The sequence below is a fragment of the Schistocerca gregaria genome, chromosome 7, assembly GCF_023897955.1.
Source record: "Schistocerca gregaria isolate iqSchGreg1 chromosome 7, iqSchGreg1.2, whole genome shotgun sequence".
Lineage (NCBI taxonomy): Eukaryota > Metazoa > Arthropoda > Insecta > Orthoptera > Acrididae > Schistocerca > Schistocerca gregaria.
This window is the reverse complement of record NC_064926.1, coordinates 467,200,621-467,225,848: the sequence shown is the minus strand read 5'-3', so window position 1 is coordinate 467,225,848 and position 25,228 is coordinate 467,200,621. Positions and strand designations below refer to the sequence as shown.

General features: G+C 43.1%; 1 protein-coding gene across 10 annotated transcripts in view; it reads right to left on the bottom strand.

Moving 5' to 3' along the window:
* LOC126281832 (transcriptional enhancer factor TEF-1) overlaps positions 1-25,228 on the bottom strand; it is an 824,099-nt gene that overhangs the window by 215,785 nt on the left and 583,086 nt on the right. For 9 of the 10 annotated variants that reach the window (XM_049981067.1, XM_049981068.1, XM_049981069.1 and 6 more), the window contains one exon: positions 5,432-5,482. In XM_049981067.1, the coding sequence (XP_049837024.1) occupies positions 5,432-5,482 (51 nt within the window). Of the gene's footprint in view, positions 1-5,431; positions 5,483-23,232; positions 24,203-25,228 lie in introns of those variants that run through there. The other variant, XM_049981071.1, reaches the window with a different exon arrangement.

The window sequence follows — 25,228 nt, the reverse complement described above, 5'->3', positions numbered from 1 at the left end:
GTGTGTGGCTAATGGGTGGCCTTTAAGCCGCGCTGAATATTTCAGGGCCTCGGACCCGCTGCGGTAATGAAGAGCCAGCTTAGCGGCGCCAGCAGCTTATGCGGCTGCTCATCAATAGAGCAGCACCTCTCGCGCCCCGGCCCGTCTATAAAACATCAGCCCTCTGCTGACCAGCCGACACGCCGCGGTGCGGTGGACAGTCGCTCACTCGTAACGCCGGGTCCGACGGAAAAACCCGCTAGCGTAAACCCGGCTACACAACCGCATGCTGGACAGTCGTGCATTACTGAGGGTTTTGTGCAAGCGCGCACAAATCCCTCTCGTCTCCATACAGTCCAAGCATTAGTTTGTGCTTCGAATATGATGATCTCTGACAATGACTATTTGTACCGCTTTTGACCCAGTCTTCAGTTCCAGCGATCAAGAGTTCACATATATTTATACTGTGAGCAATTCGCCGGGGCTCTTCAGCACAAGAGTACCTGCAAAACTTATTCGAGTATTCAGATGATGAATTAGTAATAAGTCGAAATCGGTTTAATGCACAGTAAAAATAAAATAAAAAAACAAGACAATGATGCGAGAAAAAAGAGCAAAGAAATATGATGTGTTGTGTAAAACTGATTGACAGAATGAAAAACGTATTATGACAGTAAGTTATTCTGTCAGGCACTGAAAATAGATACAGTTATTCTGTCAGGCACTGAAAATAGATACAATCACTTTATGATCAAGGGAGAAATACATTGAACTAACGATTAATTGCGCCACCTTCAATTAGAAAGCAAGATACAATAATGCGGGGAGGTGTTAACAAGACAGGAAATCTGCACTTTCTCGCATGCCGAATACTTCAAATACGCATCAACACTCATCTGTAATGAGCTGTAGTTCTTAATCTCTTCCTGTCTCCCCCCCCCACCCCCCAACTCTCCCAGAGTAATACCTATTTTTGGTTTCTTTCTGTCTCTTGCGATTGATTCTGGGAGAATTCATCTTTTTTAAAACGATATCTAAAATTTTTAGAGAGAGACCAACGTTTCACTACAATAAGCAGGTTTAAATTGATTTATATTGTGTGTGTGTGTGTGTGTGTGTGTGTGTGTGTGTGTGTGTGTGTGTGTGGTGTCAAACGCAATAGCGCGCGCTCCTGGCTAGAATGTTCATTATCGAAATGAATTTGTCATCAATATCACGACGCAACACAATTACCATCTTAATTTCCAGGCTGCACACAGTCAAAAGGTAATGCTCTACTAACATTTGTGTCTGATGACAAGCCTATAGTTGCTCGAATACTGGTTAATGGTACAATAAATCGTATCAAATTCAAGAAGAGAATGGTAGCATACCTACATCAACCGCCAATTTAAATCGCAGTTGCAGTTTGTCATCCACATCCACGCTCATATCAAAGTCCGAATAGCGTCGAAATCGCTGTTTCCATGACCACAATTTGTCATTGCTGGACGGCTCATTTTGCACGAGGACGCAACCATCCAAAGAACATAGATTCATTTTCCGGAATAAAAGCGGAATATAGCTCTGGAGTTTGAGATCCATACCAGGTCAGCCTGCAGAATAAATATCACGTGTACAAAGGACAGTAAGAGTTGTCACACGCTTGTTTGAGAGTGTGTAACACAAATTTCCCAATGTTCTAAGGAAGACAAACTTTATCTCGCACAAACTAACATCTTCCTAGGGAGGGGTTTACGAACATCATTTTTCTACCAATCGGTCCCTTAGACAATATATTTGATTGAGCTAATAAAAACAACGCGCACAGAACTATACAGTCAATAATTCCACAACTCCGACCGTCAACGGCAAGGGGAGTAATGACGTGTGCGGTGCAATAAACTTACCCTCTTGAACACACTTTACAGGATTTCGCTGAGAACTGATGTAGAGGGCAAAGCAAATCTTCTTACAAGCTGTGAACAAATGCCAAAGACAGATGATTTTAAAGAATTTGAGAGTTGAATCTTAAATAGATATGTAGCAAACGTGTTAACCCGGTACAGACCTGGAAAAAGCGAAGGCCTCCACAAGAATATCAAGACAACTTCAAAGTCAGGTGTAAAATAAAGAGCCGAAGACGCTATATTACGGAACTTCTGGGTACCCAAACTGTACACGAACATCTAACATAGTGTTGTCCACACTTTCTCTTCATCGCGTGGGCTGAGAAGTGACGGCAAAGCACGTTAGACTTGAAGAGGTAGCACTTCCAACCTTCAATCTCTCTCTCTCTCTCTGTCGCCACGGGCAGCAGCTACCGTTACTTAACGGATTTCCTTCCGTCTGCCAATAACAGCAGGTACGGCCGGTGCTTGCTACTATAACAAAGGAGCTGTATACCCGACCGAGAGAAGACGCTTCTTTTTAGCAGTTTACATGGCTTTAGCTAACGTTAGTCATACAGCTAGCATTAATTACAGTGGAACAAGGTTTATGTGCTTGTAATGACTTTCAGTCTGAAGGAAGGCAGGAAAATTAGGGTTTAGCGTGCCGTCAACGACGATGTCGTTAGAAAGTGAGTATATGCTCAACGGGGAAAGGATATGGAAGAAAACAGGTCGTGTCCTTTTCATGAGTAGCATCCCAGCAGCTGTTTTATTAGATTTGGTAAAAAAAAAAAAAACATCAGGATAGGAGAACAGGAATTTTAATCGTCTTCCTCCCGAAGCTAGATTAGTGTGTTACCACTGTGCCACCTTTCCCCGTACTAAATTCGGAGAATGGTTTGATGAAGACAGTGGCAACTCATTTCAGTTGCAACCAACACCTACTAGATCTGAAGTATCCGGAGACTCCAATGCAACGCAGAACTGACCACTAGAGGCCACGCGAGGCGGACAGACCAGTATAAAAGTAGATGTGAAGTAATGTGTTGTCAGCACAGAAGCAGTAACAGCAGAATGGATGTCAGGAGATGGCAGTGACTTCAAATCGTGGACTAAGTCGCCTGAGCAATAAACCCATCGCGGAGATTTCGACCCTCCTACAGCTGGCGAAGGAACAACCACAGCTAAACAAAGAACAGGCAGACCTTATATATTGATGAATAGGGACCAGCGAACATTGCGGCGGGTGTCTGTAAAAAAGCTCATGTAACCGGTGGAATTAATCATTCGAGAGCTAGAAATTGCTACGAGCACTACGGCTAGCACAAAGACTGTGCGTAGGGAGTTAAAAAATGAGGTACAATGTTCGAGTAGCTCCTCATAAGCCACAGATTTCTGTTGCCAATGTTAAGCGACGCTTGAGGTGGTGTACAGAGGGAAAACAGTGAACGAATGGAAACGACTGACTTGGAGCGATGAGTCACGCTCTACCCTAAAGCAATACGATGGAAGGGTTAGGGGTTGGCAAATGCTCAAAGAACGTTACCTTCCAACATGCGTGGTGCAGCAGTGAAGTGCAAATGAGGAGGCTTTGCGATATGGGACTGTTTTTCGTGATTAGGTTGTGGTCCTCTTACGGCCATTAAGCAAACGCTAAATGCTGAAGGATGTGAACTTTTTTTTTTTTTACAGCATTGTAGATGAATCGAGACTGATAATGTTCACGATACGACAATTTCACTAGTACCTAAGTGGCTCGGAAAAGAAGTGCAGCCCCTTGGATGATGAGTCTTTAAGAAACAGTGGGTGAATACAACATTAGGCAGTAGACGCTAAATGAAGAATTGTGCAGAGAAGTTGAAGTAACATTTGGTATGATCCAGGAGAGTGTAATAGGATGAGGATGACTTGCTTTTTTGAGGATCATCAGCCTTCTGACTGTTTTGATGTCGCCGCCACGAATTCCTCTCGTGCCAGCATCGTCACCTCAGAGACGCACTTGCACCCAAAGTCCTCATTATTTATTGGATACACCTCCACCTCTGCCTTCCTCTCCACATTCTAACCTTTACCGTTCCCTCGACTAACATGGAAATTACTTTTTGGTGCCTTACCACATAACCTATCATCCTGTCCCTTCTTCGTGTTGATGTTTTCCGCGTGCTGGTCTCCCCGCTGATTTTGCGAAGAAGCCTCTTTTCTTATCAGTCTATCTAATTTTCAACATTCTTCTATAGCACCACACCTCAAACACTTCATTTCTTTTCTTCTCCGCTTCCTTCAAAGTCCATCATTAACTTCCGTTCAATGTTGTGCTACAAACATAGTCTCAGTCATTATTGTACGGCGGTCTAAGGCGCTGCAGTCAAGGTCTGTGTGGCTGGTCCCGGCGGAGGTTCGAGGCCTCCCTCGGGCATGGGTGTGTGTGTGTGTTTGTCCTTAGGATAATTTAGCTTAAGTAGTGTGTAAGCATAGGGACTGATGACCTTAGAAGTTAAATCCCATAAGATTTCACACCCATTTGAACCCATTATTGTACGTGTTGAACATAAACGAATAAGCGGATAGTTTCAGTTACAATCTGAGGCCTTTTGCAAATGATGCAGTTATCTGTGAGGCAATTCTATACGATAATTTTTTTCCAGCGACGAGGACGTTCACACACTGGTTGTCGAATGGTTCCGTGACAAAGGAACGGATTTATATCGTCGAGGAACTGAACGCTTGTCGTTTACAGAGACTTACTGTTTACGTTGACAAACAGTATCCTGTACCAGTGTCAATTTTTAATTGTTTGCAGCTTTCAATAATAGTTGCTCAATCAGCCACAATAATGTGTAACTTCCTTTCTGAAGTGCTGTTACAACATGTGACGTAGCCATCGGCCAGACATGTTTAGGTGCTTACTGCAGATTAGTGGACAGTCGACACTGGAATAGCTGCTACACAGTTTTAAATCAATGCGCTCACTGAACGTGTCCGGCCTTTACATGAGAAATATACAACAGAAATGATAAATCTGAAACGGCGGACACCTGAAGAATCCGTACATCTTGCGACAACCGTGATTCACGCCAGAAACTATAAATTTTCAGTCTCCAACGTATCTATTCTGTTGAGATTGCGCAAACAAAATTAAGCAAATCATAGCTTGAACACAGACTTATAAGTCGTGATTCTCCCTGCGCTCCATCCGCGAATGGTAAAGAAAGAAACAGTAACGTATGGTGCAATAAAAACTATTCTCTGCCACGTACTTTTCACCACTGTAAGGTTATTTCGCTACCTTGTGAGCAAGAACATCTGCTACAACACTGGATTTCTGGGGATACAGCGAGCGCACAGTGGCGGCAATTCTCCCCACAAGAGCCCATGAAGTTCGTTTCCTCCATGGCCGTCAGGCATTAACTTGTGAAGGCAGATTTACAAAGCACACAGAGTATTCTCGAGGCTGCCGCGTCGCGCCTGCGCTGAGAGCAATCCCAGTGTCTACGCAGCAGTGCTAGCTACACACACACACACACACACACACACACACACACACTTCTAGACAAAACACTGGGAAAGGCGCCGCCGCTTACCTAGGTGGTCCATGGACTCCTTGCCCACCTCCGCGTACATAGCACAACGCCCTGAAACCACGCACAACACATTTCAGTGCCTCTGCCATCATTTCTCTCTACAAAGGGTACGCTACGATACATGCGAGGGTCAAATCTCTGGGGACAGCAAACACATGCAGTCTAACGGTCACGACGCTACTACAAGGCGTCAAAAATCTACTACACATGACAATAGTGAAACGACAAATGCATGCACAAACCATTCATTTACACTGCCACAGTAATGCTAAAGGCATGTACTCGAGTGCTTTGAGACTTCCTGTAACCAACTAGGTGGCCGGAAGGAAACTTTTCTATAGCTGATATTAAAATTAAATAAAGAAAGTAAATTTTCAGATAAATTATTTCCTACCCATTCTTCAGGACATTGGCGTGTTCGTGCTTGAATTCCCTTCCTAGCCATAAATCACAAGATGTGAAAACTTGTGGAAAAAAGAAAACCACACTGTGTTTTCCTTTTGGTTAGCACTGTTAAATAAAAGGAGATTGTAAAATCGTGACAGATAATCGCATCTGCCAGCAAAAGGCAGAGTTTCCGGCATCGAGACCCGGTTTGCCACATACGTCAGATCTGACAGAGAGTTTCAAAAGAAGCACACACTCCGCTGCAGAGTGAAAATTCATTCTGTAATATGAGATCGAATGTGCAAACCAGAAATTTAATGTAAAAACTAATGTTGAAAATGTACTAACACACGGACAGAGAGGGAAAAACAATGTATCAGTACATATGAGGAGGCAGTCAAATGAAAACCGAACACTCGCCACATTGGGACCACGAAAGAGGAATGGACCGTCTTGTCTCCTAATGACTTACACGTCTTAATCCGCGTGGTGATTATCTTTTAATGGGACCATTTCATGGTCCAGCTTTCACTTGACTGCCGCTTATACCTCGTAACTTCAGACGCTTATAACTAAATAACTAATCACTTACAACGGCGCGTGCATTAACTGCACAATGAATTTTATTTTTGACAATTATCAGGTTCCATACCGCATTGTTTCTTCTGGACGTAAATTTCACGTATTACGATCACGGGAAAAGGCGAGAAATTGGTTTATAAAGAAAAAGCGCATTTATTTACAAGAAATGAATGTTCAATGAGAATAATCCGGCTCCGTTAAAATTTAGCAAACTTTTGCTTGGTTTACAACAAGTAAATGAACTGAATGATTCCGCGTGAATATTTTAGTATAAACTGACAACAGTCAGATGCAAAAGGAGGACGATACACACACACAGAGAGGGAGAGAGAGAGAGAGAGAGAGAGAGAGAGAGAGAGAGAGAGAGAGAGAGAGAGAGAGAGAGAGAGAGGGGGGGGGAGCGAGGGGGGGTGTTGTATTTAGCATCTTCGTAGTGTACGCTGAGCATGTATGATTAAGCATTTTTGCCTCCTCCTCGGTCAAAATAGATAAATAGCGACGGCACGATAGGAGAAAGGAGTTTATTGTTCCAGTTCATAGGATTTAAATCAACAGAATGTGGCCTGGATTGGGAACAGAGGCACATGATCACCAGGTTGCCAGCATGTACAGAATCACGACACAGTGTACACCGACTGAAGGGATTCTGGCGCAGATTCTACTGACCACGGCGACAACGAACAAAGGAGCGGACGAGAAATGTAATCCGGCGAAGCAATGAATAGCGACCTAACGGATACAACGCTGATGTTCCAACATGGAGTGATTTGTACCGTTAACGATGTGCTCCAGTGGCACCAGTGCCGTGACTGGAGAAGTACTGATGAGAACAGCATCATCCATGAACTATTGGATCGCCATTAGAAGTCGGCTCTTTCCTTCTTTCTTCGAACAGTTATGTGGTTGCGCCACGATGCTCGCTAACCGTTTACACAGAGCTGCTACTTCTCAAGTTACAGCGGCCGACTATCATGTACTCTTCATCGCGTCGCTAGAGCTTGCATTTGGCGGCAGGTCTATTCATCATCAGAGAGGCCATGTACCAGACTGTTTACATAACTTAGCTAAGCTTTGTTTACACAATAGTAGCTTAGCTGCTAACTGTTTTTGTGCGGAATATTATGTACGGGTTTAATACTTGTATAGAGATGAGATAGGCTACATATTTTCGAACACAAGTGGTAACGCAGATACCATCGTCACAATATCAAACTATCCGAGAATAATTAACTACACGAAGTCGACAGCATGCGGCAACAGAATCACGTCAAGCAAAAGAAAAGTAACAGTTACGGTTCAAAGAGGGTTTTCCTTCTTTACGCGCACTAATTATACGTTGAACTCATTTACACCATTCTGCTTGAGCCAAGGCAAATAGTCTACAAACTCATGGACATTACGTAACGGGACATCGTTTAGAATTCCATACTCAGAATGACTTCCTACCTTTCAGCGAAGTCGCTTTGAGCTTTACAACGGACACCGTTCGCCGACGGAAATTTTCGACGACTTTGGCTGAATCTGTTGATACAGCTTCCTTCAAATAGTATTCTGATGTGTGGTTTTGATACAGACACGACGGGTCGCCGAAGTAAGTACGTAGATCGAGGTCGAAACTAGTCTTTACTGTAAAAACAAAGAGCAACCGGGACTTAATATAAATGATGTATTAAAACTGTTTTAAACAAAAGTTTCTTCTTTTCAATCCATAGTTAATGAGCTCATTTTATTTTCTTAATAGCACATTAACATCGGTGCGTGCTATTAAGGACAGAAAAGGCAGCCACTGACGATGGTGAAACTTCCCCGAAACATGCATAGATTTGAAGGGGAAAACTGTGGCACAGTGTTCGTTTGTGAACTGTTATACGATCTTTGAACTAATGTGACATATTTCGATTTTCCTGTGTGTTTTGTACTTTAAATTCTTAAATTTTGTGTGTTGTGTATTTACTAGGCACTGTGAAGTTGTGTCGTCTCTAATATGGACAGGAACGATGATTGCTGTATTCGGATCGCTTGAAGGATCACTTTGTCTGTTTGTGTGGGTGGGTGGGTGGGTGGGGAGGAGTGGAGACGAACTTGGAAGATCCAAGATACGTCCAGCATGTCCTTCTTTCCCCTGATCAGTCCAGCATTGCCTGCATAGAGGTTGACCCCTCCCACATAGTCAAGTGGTACGTTGTCTCAGGTATGGCACGCATTGAAAGACTTTCTAGGAAGCCGCTCGAAATACCTCCCCGTTTCGTCTGACAAATAGGTTTCAGGAGCTATATGTGTCTAATAAAGTTCATGAGCCAGGTACGGTCGCTTGTCCTGTTATCGGCAGAAGTCTCTCGGTCAGCAAGATCCGGACATTTACAGAGTGGGATCACTGGTAGTTAGGAGCTCCAATATTAGACGCGTAATGCGGGCCCCTTTGGGAGTCCAGTGTGCACTTTGTGTGCATAACCGGGAGAGTCATCCCAGATGTGGAACGGGTTTTTCCGGATGCCATGAAGAGCACAGGGTGCTGGCCAACTGCACGTGGTGGCTAACGTCGGTACTAACGACACGTGTCTTTTGGATCTAAAGTGATTCCCTCTGGTTTCCGGCTGCTATCGGAAGCGGTGAAGACTATATCAGCCTTGCTTGCGAGATGAAGGCAAAGCTCACAATATGTAGCATCTTCGACAGGACCGATTGCGGATCTCTAGTACAGAGCAGAATGGAGGGTCTTAATCAGATGCTCAGGCGGCTCTGCAACTGTGTAGGCTGCAGTGTAGAGGGTCTTGAGAAAATTCAAAAAGAGCTTCAGTCTCAAAGGGTGCAGGTCAAACGGGAGCAGATGTAGGGACAATCGGTACTACAGGTACTAGAGCTCCAAGAGCTAACAGAAAACACGAAAGCTCGAGTAGTTTGTAGGGACCGAAAGCTGGCTAAGGCCGGAGGTAAGTTCATCCGAAGTTTTTATGAACACACAACGGTTTTTAGAAAGGATAGATTAAACACAGTTGGTGAAGGAGTATTTGATGCTATTAGAAGTACGTTAGTTTACACAGTAGTGGAGTTACAGTAGATAGTTCCTGGGCGTTAGAAAAGTTAAACATGACAACCAGAAGGAATTATTGGTTCCTTTTGCGACCCACAACTGAACTACAAACCCATATAAATGACATCGATTTGCAGTGGGACTTTGGAACAATTACTGTGTTCTAACATTATGAACTACCACCAAGAATACTATCTATTAAGACACAGTAGGCGTGCGTTCAGAGAATATCGTTCTTGTGAAACACAAGTAGCTCTTTATTCACACGAAGTAATGAGTGCTATCAACAGGATATCTCAAGTTGATTCCATATTTCTGCATCCAGATGGCTTTTGACATTGTTCCTCAAAAGCGACTTCCAATCACATTGCATGCCTACGATGTATCGCCTCAGCCGTGCGACTAGATCCGTAATTTCCTGTCAGAAAGTCTACAGTTTGTAGAAATTGACGGTAAGTCATCGAGTAAAACAGAAGTGATTACTGGCGTTCCCCTAGAAACTGTTGATCCCCGACTGTTCCTAGTTTACACAAACATTTAAGAGAGTGTGCCTGAGTAGCTCTCTCTGATTGTTTGCAGGCAATGCTGTCCTTTGTAAGGTCGTCAAAAGAGTAAAAACAATTGCGAAATGATTAAAATAAGAGATCCGTATGGTGCAGTAAGCGGCAACTGACTACATAATGGAGAGTGTAAAGCCATCTACAAGAGTAAGGAACACGTTAAATTTAAGTTGCATAGTAAATTACAAAAAAAAATCTGAAGGGATTACTTTACGAACGACTTAAACTGGAACGATCACACAGATAGTGTTGCGAGGAAGGCGAACCCAATATTGCACTTTACTGGCAGAATATTTAGAAGATGCGACAGGTTTACTAGAGAGAGTGCCTGCACTACGCTTGTCTGTTCTCTTGCACGGCATAGGATAATTTCCCTTACATTAGGATAGATTCGGTTCGCAGTGATAAGACAGAGAAAAAAACACGCCCCGTCCTCACAGCCTTACTTCTGCCAGTACCTCGTCTCCTATCTCCCAAACTTGCGAAACTTGCAGGAGAGCTTCTGTGAAGTTTGGAAGGTAGGAGACAAGGTAGTGGCAGAAGTAAGGCTGTGAGGACGGGGCGTGAGTCGTGCTTGGGTAGCTCAGTTGGTAGAGCACTTGCCCGCGAAAGGCAAAGGTCCCGAGTTCGAGTCTCGGACCGGCACACAGTTTTAATCTGCCAGGAAGTTTTAACATTGGGCCTAGCTAATACTTGGAAGAGGAAAAATCGGGTGCCGTTGGCTTTCAGAATACAGAAGTCGCCGAAGTGGCGTCCAACTGAAAGACATGCACAGGCTTTGGTGTCACACGACTTAAATGTAGACATCGACATTAATTCCTTGTTTATCTGTAAGTCACAACTGCTTCTTGTTACAATTTTTTGTTACTGTTGCAACGCCGATCAAAAGCAATATCCGAGTAATAAGCTGATTCTCAGGTAGTAGCTAAAAGCAACAATCTGGCAGTGTAACCACCCATGAGTTCAGCACAAGAACAAATGAAGGGTTCCCGACATTGGTTCGGAACGGGGAAAAAAACTGGAACGCCGCAAATCTCGACACGAAACGAAAACAGATGATTACAGTTGCCATGTCTGTAATGCGGAATCCGAGCTTTCGTTCTACAGACTGCACGTGTTCCACAATTGAGGGCAGAGCTATTTAGCAATCTGCATAATCCTTGAATTTGTAACTGCCCTCTCCCGAAGAATAATGGGCAACAAGCAACTAATTCTTGACTTGGGCATCGTTCCAGAAATGGCCGACGAACACGCGAAACGCATTTGCATTAAAATTTAAGAAAAAGGGACGAAGGGGGGGGGGGGGCAGAATCAAAGTGGCTGTCCCTACCTGGGGCGATGCGCTCCCGGAGGAGAAGCCGCGGGCTATCACGGAAGCCACTACCGCGGAAGCGGCATCACGTCTCCACGTCTCGGTGTCAGCGTCTGCCACCAGACACCAGCTAATAACCGAAGCCTGTTGTTCCTGTCAACGGGAACGCATTTCAAATTGACCTGTCGCTCTCTTCATTAATAATTCCGAGTCTATTTGGCTCCTCTACATCTGCCCGTGAGCCTGCGGAGGGTAGGTGGTGTACGAGTCCCTTTCCTCTCTCCCCTACTCACGAATGATACGCGGAAACAATGTCGATATTCCTCCGCGTGTGCCCGAATTTCTCTAACATTAGTGTATTGAAATATCGACGAGGAATGGCGATTTTAATGAAGAATTCTGCGAAGGATCTTTGCCTGCAATAGTAAATATTGTTACACCTCAAAAACTACTTACGAGGGCTGTTCAATAAAGAATGATCACAATTTTGTACGGTCATAATTTGTCGCGTTAAAATTTAATGTTATGATATTCTGTTAGCTTAATGTCCTACAAATACGTTGTAGTAGTTTCATTGTTGGGACTCCTGGTTACCGTCTGTGAGGGGTAGGCAAGGTCAGTATCGCCTACCGCTGCAATCGAGGTAACACGCGAGGAATAACATGCCGCTTTGAAATTCTGCTTTCGTCTCGACGAATCTTCAGCTGAGACCTATACAATGTTACAGGAGGCCTAGGGAGAGTCTGTTCCCTACAGCACAGCTCGAAGGTAGTTTAAAATGTTCAAAGAGGGGAGACAATCAATTTCAAAGGAAGGTGGACCCGGTTCTCCAGTTACTGCTCTTACGGAAGAATTCAGCAGTAGAGGGTAGGAGGAGTCGGGGTAGACCAAGGAGAATGTACCTGTATTCGGCTAAGAATGATTTTGAAGTAATAGGCTTAACATCAGAAGAGGCACCAATGTTAGCACTGAATAGGGGATCATGGAGGAATTTTATAAGGGGGACTATGCTCCAGACTGAACGCTGAAAGGCATAATCAGTCTTAAATTATGATGATGAAAACAAATGAAATTAAATGATATTATATAGAATAGACATAGTGAATGTTAATAGCACGGAAGAAGGAAATCGGGAGGGCAATGGACGTGGCGGACGCTGTTGCAAAACGAGGGGCGAGAGAAACCGCGATTCTATAGAACAGCTGTGACGCTCTGTTGTAATTTCTAGACCCGGGAAATGCGTCCGTAGTGTCCAAAAGATCGAAGACAATAAATGTCATCTGAAGAGGACATTCAGCATGAGCAGTTCAAAAGACAAATCACATAATTTACCCATTCATATTATAAGGGTGCTCATTCGATAAATTGATGTATCTGATATTAAAATTTTGAAGCATAAGTTATTTCTACGGAGGTATTTAACGTCTAGATAACGTTTATTTTAAACAGAAGGAAGGTTTGGGCTCTACGTCCACCTGACGGCAAATGGATAACACTTTTGCGCAATAAATGTGATTTTTCTACTAGAACGAGAAACAAGTTATTTACTGTCGTGGCTCCAAACGGCGAAGTCTCGTAAGAACAGTAGTGTAAACTATGTAAAATTCACGTTGAGAATACTGAGCTTCAACCATATGTTAAAAGGATCGATATACTAAACAAGAATTGTGTATATATTACTTCAACCTGTAGGGAATGTTATTTATCTACTAGAAACGGAAATAGCACAAAATCTGAGAAAGTAGGTATAGAACGCGATAGATCGGGCCGAAAAATATTACGCCGAGTAACGTAGTTAAAATAATGGAGGCTACAAAATATAGTAGTCAGAAGAGTAAAAAAATCTCCTTGTAACAACATCGGCCATTCAGGAATCGTGTGGATGGTTGACGTCACAAACTGAACGCGCGGGCACGCTAGGTAGACGCTTGGACGGAAATTAACCTCACAGTGCTGTTCATTACTACGAATGGGTCCACAGATTCAGTAAAGAAAGCATGATACAGGGTATTGGGAACTTCCCGTTACAATCTTCCAGCACTTATAGAGGGGAGAGGGTCCACAATATTTGAGTACGAACATATATATCCGTAATCGTACCGTTTCCGTTCCACGACGGTTTCGACTTAGATGTTTAACTCATCTATTTCTGCTTGAGGAATTGAATTGGGCGGAAGCAGTACAATCATTAGGTAACATTTCGAAAGGAAACGCCTCGAAACATCTATTTATCATTTAAGCACATTTGTTTGGATTAACGCTTAAACATTACGTGTTTACATTATTCCAAAGCAAAATGAACCCAGCATCTGTAGGCACAGTATAGTGATTCGATGTGGCGACCACCAAAGTTGTTACAGACATTGTGCCTATGACGCATGTTCTGGTATACACTGTCCGTTCTACCAGCTGTCTCTTGAATTTATAGTGCAGCGGCCAGGACTCGCCACAACACATCTTCCTCTTTTTACTTGCAACTCCACAAGAAGTAACTCACAGGAGTTGAAACTGGCGCTCCAATATATTTTGCAGTAAGTATGCGGGACCAGTTAGCTTGAGAGGAAGGAGGTATGAGACATATGAATTGAAACCATCACAGAACAGAAACGGAACGTCTCCGGGCGTGGGTTTCCATTCCAAATATTATTTACTTACTCCCCTCTACAAGTTCATAATAGCAACTTCTCAATATCCAGTACATTTAATTGATACATACAGGGAAGATTCGTGCTTATATCCTGCGAAACCAAACAATTATTACACCAAACATCAACGTGTTGAAGCTATGGCGAGTGTTTGGAGTGCTATGTGTGTATCGGCAGGTCATCTACACCAGCACATCTTGCGTCCTATTAAAACAACGAAATGCGTTAAGGTTTGAAGATACTTATAACTGAACAACCGAAATTGTTTCCGTCGTACGCTAAACTCAAGTTTGAAACGAGGCACAGAAAGCACGCACCACACCACCTCGTCCAAGCTCTTTGCCATGCTTTGGTGTGTGTGTGTGAGAGTTTTCCTTCATCCTCATGTAGCCTCTGTTAATTTATCGGTTGGCAACCTTTATAGGTAATGAGAGTAATTTCTTCTGAACATTGGCTCTTGAAGGACAGAGTTCCTCATCGACCGGCTGCTCTCTTTCCACCACATAACAGCGTCAGCAGGCAAACCAGCCGTCACCGGTAGCCAACAGTAATGTGAGCCATCGAGGAAGCTTCAGACTACTGTGGGAAGTGGCACTCGGTGTGCAACGCGTGACGAGTTTTCCTGTTGAACGTTCAAAAACGATACCGCTCGTTCATACGGAACGTACGTGGTGACACGATCGCATGTGATCGCGGCGAGTTCCAGCGGCACTTGACGTGCGAATTACACACATTTCGAAATAGACGACTTAAACCCGGGGTTCTCAAACTTTTCCTCTGACGGGACACTTCTGAGTATCCTGGTGCTCTAATGGTAGACCTTGTTTATTTTGGAGGTTAATAAAATTTTAAAAAATGAGAAAAACTTTTTTCATTCAATGATGACTTCAATTTCAAATAGTAACTAATGCCACAGAAATCATAATAATTTTTTTAAAAAAGCCCAAAGTTTGGGAAGCTCTGACTTTGAAACTGACCTTTCACTTTGTCTAGGACACGAGATAGAATCCACGCGTGACAATCTACAATTTTAATGTTGTAGAGGCACTGTGTTTCTTATTCGCATCCATCGACACACACAGACCATGAAGCATCCTGGCAGCCATGTTGCTCTCTCTCTCTCTCTCTCTCTCTCTCTCTCTCTCTCTCTCTCTGCACTGAAACGAGATGCGATCTGCATGTCACTTTTGGTGACTTCCTGCTTTTTCATTGTTTACTTTTTACTGCGAGTTCAAAATATACGTAACATGCTTGATATTGCCTGCACGTTCAATGAGACTCAGCAACGTACGTTTTACAGGATAGTCACGTAAAACGATGTGGGGTTTGAATTCGGCGAAGAACGCTTTAGGGCGAAACTTGGTCCTCGTGACACGGTCTTATCGCTCGGGCGGCCAGGGAACGGGACTGACCTGCGGAGACGCGCGGCACGCGCCAGCCTGCGCCCGCGCCCGCGCCGGCGACGTCACGGGTGCAGCGGGTAATTTTACGCGGCTGCGGCGCCGCCCGGCCGCGGTAACTGCAGCCACGCGGCCGCACTGAGTCAACACGCCAGGTAAGCCGTGACGTCACCGCAGCGCCACGTTGCCGCGTCGGCGGGGCGCCTGAATGGCGGCAGCAGAGGAGGCGGAGGCGCGCCTGGCAAAAATGCGATCGCTGCTCAGCCCGGCCCCGTCCGCCACCTGTTGCCCGGCGGCTGTGGCGGCCGGCCGCTAGCAGTCACCGCGTTCGGAACACAAGACCACCGAACAGAACTTGCCGTCTGCGGCCTAGTTTCCACGTTCTGGCTAATTCAGTGTTAACTGAAAGACACGTTCGAAAAATCTATAGCAGCTATCGGAGACAAAATACAGGGAGTAAGGAAAGGTACGTACAAAATGTGCAGAAACCGGACTACAGTTCTAAGACCCGATTGTATAAACGTTGGTGACTGGAGGTAAATCCTGATGTTAGTTCAGAAACTGAACTCTCCTCAGATCTCTGCTCTACTGTATAGCACTAAACTTGGATCCACCATGGGTGGTTCAGTGTTGATTCAAGTTAGCGAGGAACACGCTTGGCAACAGCGCTAAAATCGGCTATCGACACGATCAATAGCGCTTCGAACGCAGACATTAATCATACATCGTAAGTACGGAGTATTTATTATCGAAGGTATCGTATTATAAATATGAAGAACAGTAAATAGAAAAAGGACCTATCATAAAGATTCTCCTCATACAAAAACGATTTCTTGATGGAAATTTACTGGGCCAATTTACACACACAATATCACGCATAAAACCTGGTAAATTTACTACAAGGAAAATGCGTAACAGTTTTTTTTTTTTTTTTTTTTTTGTAAATAAATTCTGTAGACATTACATTGTGATTCGCGTTAGCTTCATTTTCTGTTGGTTCTGGTATTTCTTTGTAGACATATTTCCATCCCAAAGCGATGTGCGATGCTTTGAATACATTTTAATGCGTTCTAATTAGGCAAAATATCTGAGATTACTTGTAAGTTTAGCGAACACCACCTGTGAGCATGTTAAATATCTCTGAACTTTTGCCACAAGAAGATGTGATTCGGATGTGGATTTTCCTGGTGTCGTTTTATAGCAAAAGCGTTTTGATTAATTCTTTCTTCAAGTCAGGCAATGCAGGCCGATACCTTGGCTACAGCTCTGTAAGCTCTCGGTGCGTTTGTTTTAATTAAATTACCAACCATCATCTGAAACATTCCTGTACCATAAAATTATAAAACTGGTTTCTTTAATTTGGTTTCAGCAGATACGTACTCTCTCCAGCTTAATTGTAACTGCTGTACTGTTCAGTATTTTTGTCCAAGAAAAACCTCAACTTAAATGATTTATCATTTAATTTAGAAAATTCGTTCGGTCTTTGTCGTCGTCAGAAGATATATCACAATGCTCAGATAGCTGTAAAGTAAACATACGTACGTACAGAAACAAGTACACTTTTTTATTAAACGCAACAGGAGATATTACACTAAACAAATCACAATCTCTATCGGTTTAATGTAAAATAAATTGAATTTAAAATTGAATACAATACTGCTCTATTTAATAAGTTTCAGGCTCAAAAGTTTAGGAAAAGTTCAATATACTTCTGATTTTGTGTGTGCCATTTATGAAATAAAATAAGCACCACTAGTTTGAAAAGATCAAACACAAGTTCATTAACAAAATTGTTACGAAGAATTTGATGCAGTTAATTATCTTTAGCAACAGTAAAGATAGATGATATCGTCGAGGGCCTGGAATATGTCCGATTGGTATTTACCACAGATGGATTAACTGAAATTCTAAAACATTGCAAAAACGTTAATTCGGTTTTGGATTCAGCTCTATTTTTAACAATAACTATTGTTATGATGAGCAGATTCATAACTTCAGAAGCGTCGGCTACTCATCATATTTTACAGAAATGTTTAAGGCTTCTGAAGCCTTATTCTAAGAAATGCGGGCTGTGAACATTTCTTATTCCTCATTTCATATTCTGGTACCTGCTGTGAGCTGAAAACTCTTCGCAATATCATATCTCAGCAACTATTCTTCAACAGCTTAATTTCTGACAATGTCGATCCATTCGGCAATTTCTGCTGCTGAAAACGCACCCAGTTCATTAGTCGATACAGACTTTTTCATTCGCACAATTTTAGAGTAATCAGTATCGGCTGATCATCATTTCAATTGCTTTCAATCTCGGGTTCTTCGGCCAGTTTAGGTTATAGTTTTCTCTGGGCCCTGTGCAAAGTTGTAGTTTTGATAGGCCCAAGAAACTGCAGCCATGAAAATGGCGCCTTCAATGTTAAAACTGCACTTGAGCTCTGTATTCTGAGCTTGGCAGATTTTGCACAAACATTCCGCTGTACCAGCACTTTAAATTCTGCATGGCCCCTTGGTGCATAGACATAGGCCTCACAGTGGCAGGAAGATGTGTGCGAAAAGTACTACCTGAAACGAACTCAGATTCTGGAGGGTGAGTAGAGCGGGCTTTTTTTGACATCTGGAACGAAACGGCAAAAGAACCAGCATTTGAACAACTCTGCTTTCATCCTGGCATTAGTCTGTGCACTGTAAGTAAACGGCATGTGTGTGTCAATTTCTAGACGTTTAGGTTTTTGTGTTTCACAATCACAAAAAATGGCTGTTTATGATCGCCTGAAGCATTTCCATAGACAAAGACAGTTATACTGCCTTTATTCATTTTAAACTCCTTTGCCCTGAACCCGTCACCTCCCGCTAGTGTAGAATTTCGCAAACACTGCCGTAATAGGTCTATCTCATCAGCGCCCAATAAAAAATGTGGGGAAAATTTCTACGGTAATAATAGTAGCCGAGTTTTGGTATTTGGATAGCAAAATAACTGGCAGTAGCCATAGTAAATAACAAGGAAAGGGCGAAAAATAGAAATTTGTCAACACCGAAAATAAGCGTGTTAAGAACTATTCACTGAAATATTTGTCTGGAGTGCTTCCTTATGTAGATTATATGCGGTACAGGCAAGACGAGAGTAGAGGCTTTTGAACTGTGGTTGCTACAGAAGAGTGCTGAAGATTAGATGAAGCGAACGGATGACTAACTAAGACGTACTGAAAGGAATCTGGGTGAATAGAAATAGCACTGATTAAGATGTACGATACGATGGAATGTTCTTTTATGGATGTCCGAAGGATAATTGCATCGTAATGCGTAGTAAAAGAGGCACTGCGATTTCGTATTTATTCGCCAATACCTGGCCCTCGACTTTCAATAAATACATGCCTTTGGACGCGCATCCACCTCCAGAGGAACTTTTCATCGTAAATCGGAATAACACAGGCACTGCTCTATCTCATTTATCTACCGACATCGGGTAAGCGACTTTCAAGTAAAATGTCTCAACTGTACAAGGATGTACATAATGGATGTACGAGTACAGGTAGTGGAATATGGACGACGACATATGGAAATTTGGGCCAGGCTGTGATTTTTGCACGGTTACAGGAAGCGGTTTAGGCGACCGCTCGCTTAAAGCAGGAAATGCGGGTTCGAGTCCCGGTCAGGCACAAATTTTCACTGTCGTCGCTCCAATATACAGCCGATGGTGGTTCATACTCTCAATAGCAAATACATTTCCTGAGAATAGAAATGTATGGTACAACTTGAATAAGAGAACGTACAGGTTGACAAGATTAATAATTAGGCTTGCAGGAACAGTTACCATATAGTAATGGAGGGCGATTTTGGGGGAAGGTGGACACACACAAATTTCTGAGGTAGACCAAGACTTGGTTACATTAAGCACGTATAAATGGATGCAGGATGCAATTATAAAGGTCGCTGACCGAGACAGAGCAGCACGGAGAACGCAACCAGTCTTCGAACTTGAAGCAACGTCGACAACAGAAGGTGCAGCACGTCGCCACAGATTTCTGGCTGTTAGCTATCTATATACCACGCACTCTGATTCCTGTATATGCATCGTTTCAGTCGATACCAGATAAGAATTCGCTCGTCCCAATAAACGTAGCAGCAGAAGTATAATTTCATGTAAGGGCACTTAATGATCATGTCGCGCTCCCGAAACGCGGGCTGCCGATCAAGAAAGTTAATCAGTTGCTGACACAAACACCTTCATTCACTTCCATGTATAGTCGTGAACTTCACATAAACAGAAAGTGTCAGATGTCGCTAAAGGCATCTAGGCTCGGATCTCTCAGCGATATTCAGTGTAATGAAAATATTGAAATTACTGTGAAGGACGTGGAACGTAATATAAAGGCTATAGCTGATAGGGAAGTCAATAATATAAGCAAGTGTCGTTCCGGGAACACAGTAACGCTAAACTGCAGCAAAGCGCAATGCATACAGTCTGATATGCTTGTAAATTAAATTTTACTGTCCAGAGATGGTCAAAAAGTGAAGTGGCTATCTTGGAAGTAACACGATCAATATTTTGAGCGAGCGGAAACTAACCACTGCTGTCTCCACTATTAGAATGGTCTTCACGTCTCTGTCAATGAAACGGGAAGGCTTGCTTAGGTTTTTTTCTACCGCTCTTATATTTCGTATGATGTTATATTTTCAGACAACTCTGAGCGTTCAGCAACAATATTCTTAGCCCAGAAAAGGGCTGCCAGACTCATGTAAGGTGTGAGTTCGTGAACTTCGTGTAGGTTGTTGTTCACGTGTTTCGAAATTATATTTCTGCGGTCCCTGTACATTTCGTTACGGGATTTGTAATTGGCAGTATACACTCACTCAGAAGAAACTGCAACATTATTTCTGGGAACACTACACGGAAAAGCGATAAACGCTTCTTAACACTTCGTTAGTATTGTACAGAGAGGAGTGCATTTTTCAGAATATTTTTTTTGAATAGGTTTCCAGCAGGACTGAAAAAAGTTGCACCATAAACCCCAAATATTCAAAAACAAGTTGAAATGTTTCCTCGTGCCACGCGCTTTCTATTTTGTGCATGAAGTCCTTTAATTATCTGAAAGCTTTCCTGTAAAATGAGTCATTTATCCGTAAACTCCCATAATTTTTGTATATTAATTCTTTTGCTTATCAATTTTGTAATCAGTAATGCGTAAACTGTAACGACCAAGTTATTTTCGGTTAGATAGTTACTCAGATCCTAAAAATAAATTAATAACTGAAACCTTTCCATTTTATCAATCTTTTTCCTTCCTTGACACAACTTAATAATTCCGTCAATTGCATGATCGTATGACGAACTTTATAAACCAACTTCAAGAGAAATTAAATGCTCAGTAAATCGGTCGGGCGTTTGAATGAGTTAGTTACATTGCCTGCCCTGTAGATAACCCTTGTCCTTCTGCTTTAGATTCTGCGAATATATGTGGTACAAGGAGGGTTTTTTTTTTCTCGTATCATATGCTTGAATACATCTCAATACATTGTTACCCACTGATGTATGTGCGACATGGCTAACTAACTCGCGAACTAAAACCCATTTTACAATGACGTCTTTCTTGTCAAAATGGACTAATCGAAGTGTGTCTCTTTAGTGCCCGCGTGAATGTCAGCATCCAACCACGACGGGTATGTTTATGACGTGAATGATCTAGAGGCCAAGTGTGGAGCATTTCTGAGTACACTCCTCGCCGCGCATGCGCAGAAACGGAGAATTATAGCGGCGTTTGTTAACAACTTATTCTGGCCGAGCTCGCTCTTATTACAGAAATAGATTTTATGCTTTCATTTCTTCTTCATCTTTATTATGTCGTTTACTTTGTTTTTGTCACACGTTGAATAGCCAAGGTCGTGGTATTTTTTTCGTACCAGTGTTTTCCCGCAAGCGACGAAATATTTTAAGCACAGGCCTATTTACGTTTTACAGAGGAAAAACCTAGACTATGCGTAAATAAGAAAGTAAATCGACAAACGTGTTTTAATGATAATTATTTCAACAGTGAAAAACTACAATTAATCGGCGAAAAAAGTAATTTTTGTTGTTATTTCGCACTTAAGAAAAGAAGATACAAAGGATAAAGCGAAGAGGCGCTATTTACCGGTTTGAAGATACTGTTCGATGCGTTTGCAAGTGTATATTTACTCGAGAAAGTAAATATACATGTTCTGGCATGTCTGGATGACACTTTCCCTATTCTTTCAGTTCTCAAGAGCGCAGAGAACTTACCACACGACCTTTGTCAAGAATTTCCATTATGAATGCTGCTTTCCTCATTAATAAACGCTACTGTCATTGCTTGTTCCTACATTTTGTTACTGTATTTCGATGTTTTCGTAAAAAGGATAGTTTCTCATAACTTCACTTTCGCCGTTCAGTTGTAAAACCAGCTCTCACAACAGAGGCAGCTTTGCGCTAACGCGTAGACGAAAATGACCACTCGACACGGACGGGACCCCGGACATGAACAAAACGCCACGGGCGCTGCAGTGGACTCACTTGTCCGAAGTAGTCAACTGACACAAGGAAGTTGATCTGTTCAGGGGCTGACTCGCAAACTTTATGGTGGTCCTTTCGCGGAGGACGCTGAGTGCTAAAGTTTGTGATCGGCTCATGGAACATTGACTGCCGGTTGAAGCCCCGCCTCCTCCTCCCCTCTCCCTCCCCCACCCCCCTTCCCCGCAGATGGAGCCAGATTATAAACACGAACATGAAATGGTTTAATGTGTTGCACAAGTGACAAAGACGGTGGCGAGGCGCTAGAAGGACAGGTACAGCATCTTCGATCATTTTCCTCGATGATAGCAACAACAACCACTAAACACAACACCTGAATGAATTGACACTGTTTTCACAATGACTGCTTTACTAATGCAGTGTATAATATTGCTACGTAGATAACAAGGTTGACAACCATGGTCAGCATCCCGCAGCGGTCCGAAGTTCGTCGAGTATCACCGATCAGAAAAGGGACACCTCAAAATAGGCGATTAGTAGTGTAGTCCACAGTTATTACCTCGTTGCTTTTTATGGAGCCTAGAATTTTACATTTCCTGTTCATTTCCTCCAATAACCAAGGTTCCTTTATGACTCTTTACAAAGTACCCTGATTACGGCAATTTCATCAGTTTTGTACCTTCACAAAATTGTTTGACACAAGCAACATTTTTTTAACGTTGCTGTAAATGTTTAATTACAAGCACGTTACAGTTGCATCTAAATTAGCGCTTCCTTAGGAGGTACCATTACCGAAAGTCTTTCAAAAATGTATGTTTAGTGAAAGTAGACGTATGAGAATCGCGAAAAAGCTAAGCTAAAGAAGTCATCAACCGGAAGTTTGGTTTGTAGGTCTCCTTGTTTTACCGGGCGTAGTTTATTGAGATGGTATGCTCCTGCTTTTTATGACTTCTAAACTGACTTACTTAGTTAATTATAGAGGAACCTGAAGTGGACTCCAAGCCATGAGGCGATTTGTTATTTTTCACAATAACGAGTCACTGTCAGCTGTCGAAGATGTGATCCGTGACAGTAATAACCCTTGTATCGATTTGGGCCCGAACCTCTGTCGTTTAGATTTGTAGTGTGGCACCACTGAGCCACAAAGCTACACCCGTGACGCGTGAGCTGAGATACCTCGTCGACGCCTTGTTTACGCAACGTGCGACACGTTTAGAGAGAAAATAATGCTTCATTAGCAACATTCCAACGCCGCTAAGAAATCACGACTGATAAATTACAGTGCCCCGACAAGGTCGTTTTACAGGAGCGTGCCTGGTAACAAAGGAACGCGGCTGGCAACCAAGCAAATACATAGAATAAGAGAAGAGTCCTGTATTAGCATATATCATTTCTGAACTTACCATATGTTGATCCGCTGGCACCGAGGCGAGGTGCTGGGAGTAACCAGCAACACGTGTGATTACTTGGGGTGGAGTTGCAAGGAGAAGCCCTCCCTGTTCCCGTCAACAGATGTTGGTTTGAGCACTTTCAGATGCGATGCTTTTCTCCATACTATAAAACCCAACGGGAGTTCGTCGGTAGTACTTAATAGACACAACAGTCGATCTGAAGTATCCTGAGATGTCCCAACAGTGTTGCCGTCACTGCGTCTACGTCCTGACGGACGATGTCCCAAGAAGACACTGGCGGATATGCTGTCACCGAACACAACCTGATGCGCGCGCAGGTATCGAATACTTGTAGGATTTCATTGCAGATCTTCTAGACGCTGACTCGGGTCTAGGTGACATACGACTTGGCAAATCTGGGCGGCGCCTGTGTCCGGTAATAACATCAGAATAACTACGTAAATACACTACCGTTGCAGCAACTAGAAGTAAAAACCTACAGCTTTCTGCCGAATTAGTTAAGAATTCAGCTATGTTTTAAGATGCACGAACTCGAGACGTGTTTGCAATTGGAGAGTATACTAGAACCGAACGCACTGAAACGGCTATTTATTTTTTAAACATAGGTACGATGTTTCGTGTCAAAGAAGACATCTTGATTGCTTAAGATGCGTCTTCGCCCCTACGCCGGCACGAACTCACTCTCGGATCACGAAGCTGTTGAAAGACACTCTTGTATTGGCTCAACAAGTACACTGGCTCTGTTGCTTCCTAGCGTCAATTCCACCGCTGCGTTAGTCTAGTAAGGTAAGTAAGGCACACCGAGGAACAAGAGTAATTTAACGCCGCAACTTTCGGTGTCGTCCACCCACCCGCACAATACAGTCCAGGAAACGAAACGTGGGTGCAGCTGCGTAAAGCCGAGAGGTGAGGCAGTGGTTTTGAAAGCGTGACTGCCCGGCCGGGGGCGCTGAATGGCTTCCTTTGCAGATGGCGGCGGCTGTGGCGGGCGGCGGCGTTGCCGCTTCGCCAGACGACGGCCAGACTGCGTCTCGGCCAGCGGCCAGCAGAGGGTCCGTTACTGCAGGCAGGGCCGCAGGCCGCCTCCCAGCTCGCCAATGGCATACACGGCACATTCGGCGCAGCACGCCGTCCAGCGCTCACTGCTATTGCAGTGTGTATGCAAGATGGTCCAAACCATCAGGAGTCAAGATTATACAGACGGTAGAAGATACTCAACTATATTGAGATGACAACCACTTTCATTTCAAAACCACGGTCATGACGTCGGTATTGATTATGGTATTCACTTTTTTTTCCCAAGAACAATATAATAATTCCAATCCCAATGAAACCAGGCGTTGAAGATGTGAAAAGTACCGAACTATCAGCTTAATAAGTCACGGCTGCAAAATACTAACGCGAACTCTTTACAGACGAATGGAAAAACTAGTAGAAGCCGACCTCGGGGAAGATCAGTTTGGACTCCGTAGAAATACTGGAACACGTGAGGCAATACTGACCCTACGAGTTATCTTAGAAGCTAGGTTAAGGAAAGGCAAACCTACGTTTCTAGCATTTGCAGACTTAGAGAAAGCTGGATAGTGTCTTGAAAGGAGGATATAAGCTGAACATCAACAAAAGCAAAACGAGGATAATGTAATGTAGTCGAATTAAGTCGGGCGGTGCTGAGGGAATTACATTACGAAATGAGACACTTAAAGTAGTAAAGTAGTTTTGCTATTTGGGGAGCAAAATAACTGACGATTGTCGAAGTAGAGAAGATATCAAATGTACACTGGCAGTGGGAAGGAAAGCGTTTTCGAAGAAGAGAAATTTGTTAACATCGAGTATAGATTTAAGTGTCAGGAAGTCGTTTCTCAAGGTATTTTTATGGAGTGTAGCCATGTATGGAAGTGAAACGTGGACGATAAATAGTTTAGACAAGAAGACAATAGAAGCTTTCGAAATGTGGTACTACAGAAGAATGCTGAAGATTGGATGGGTA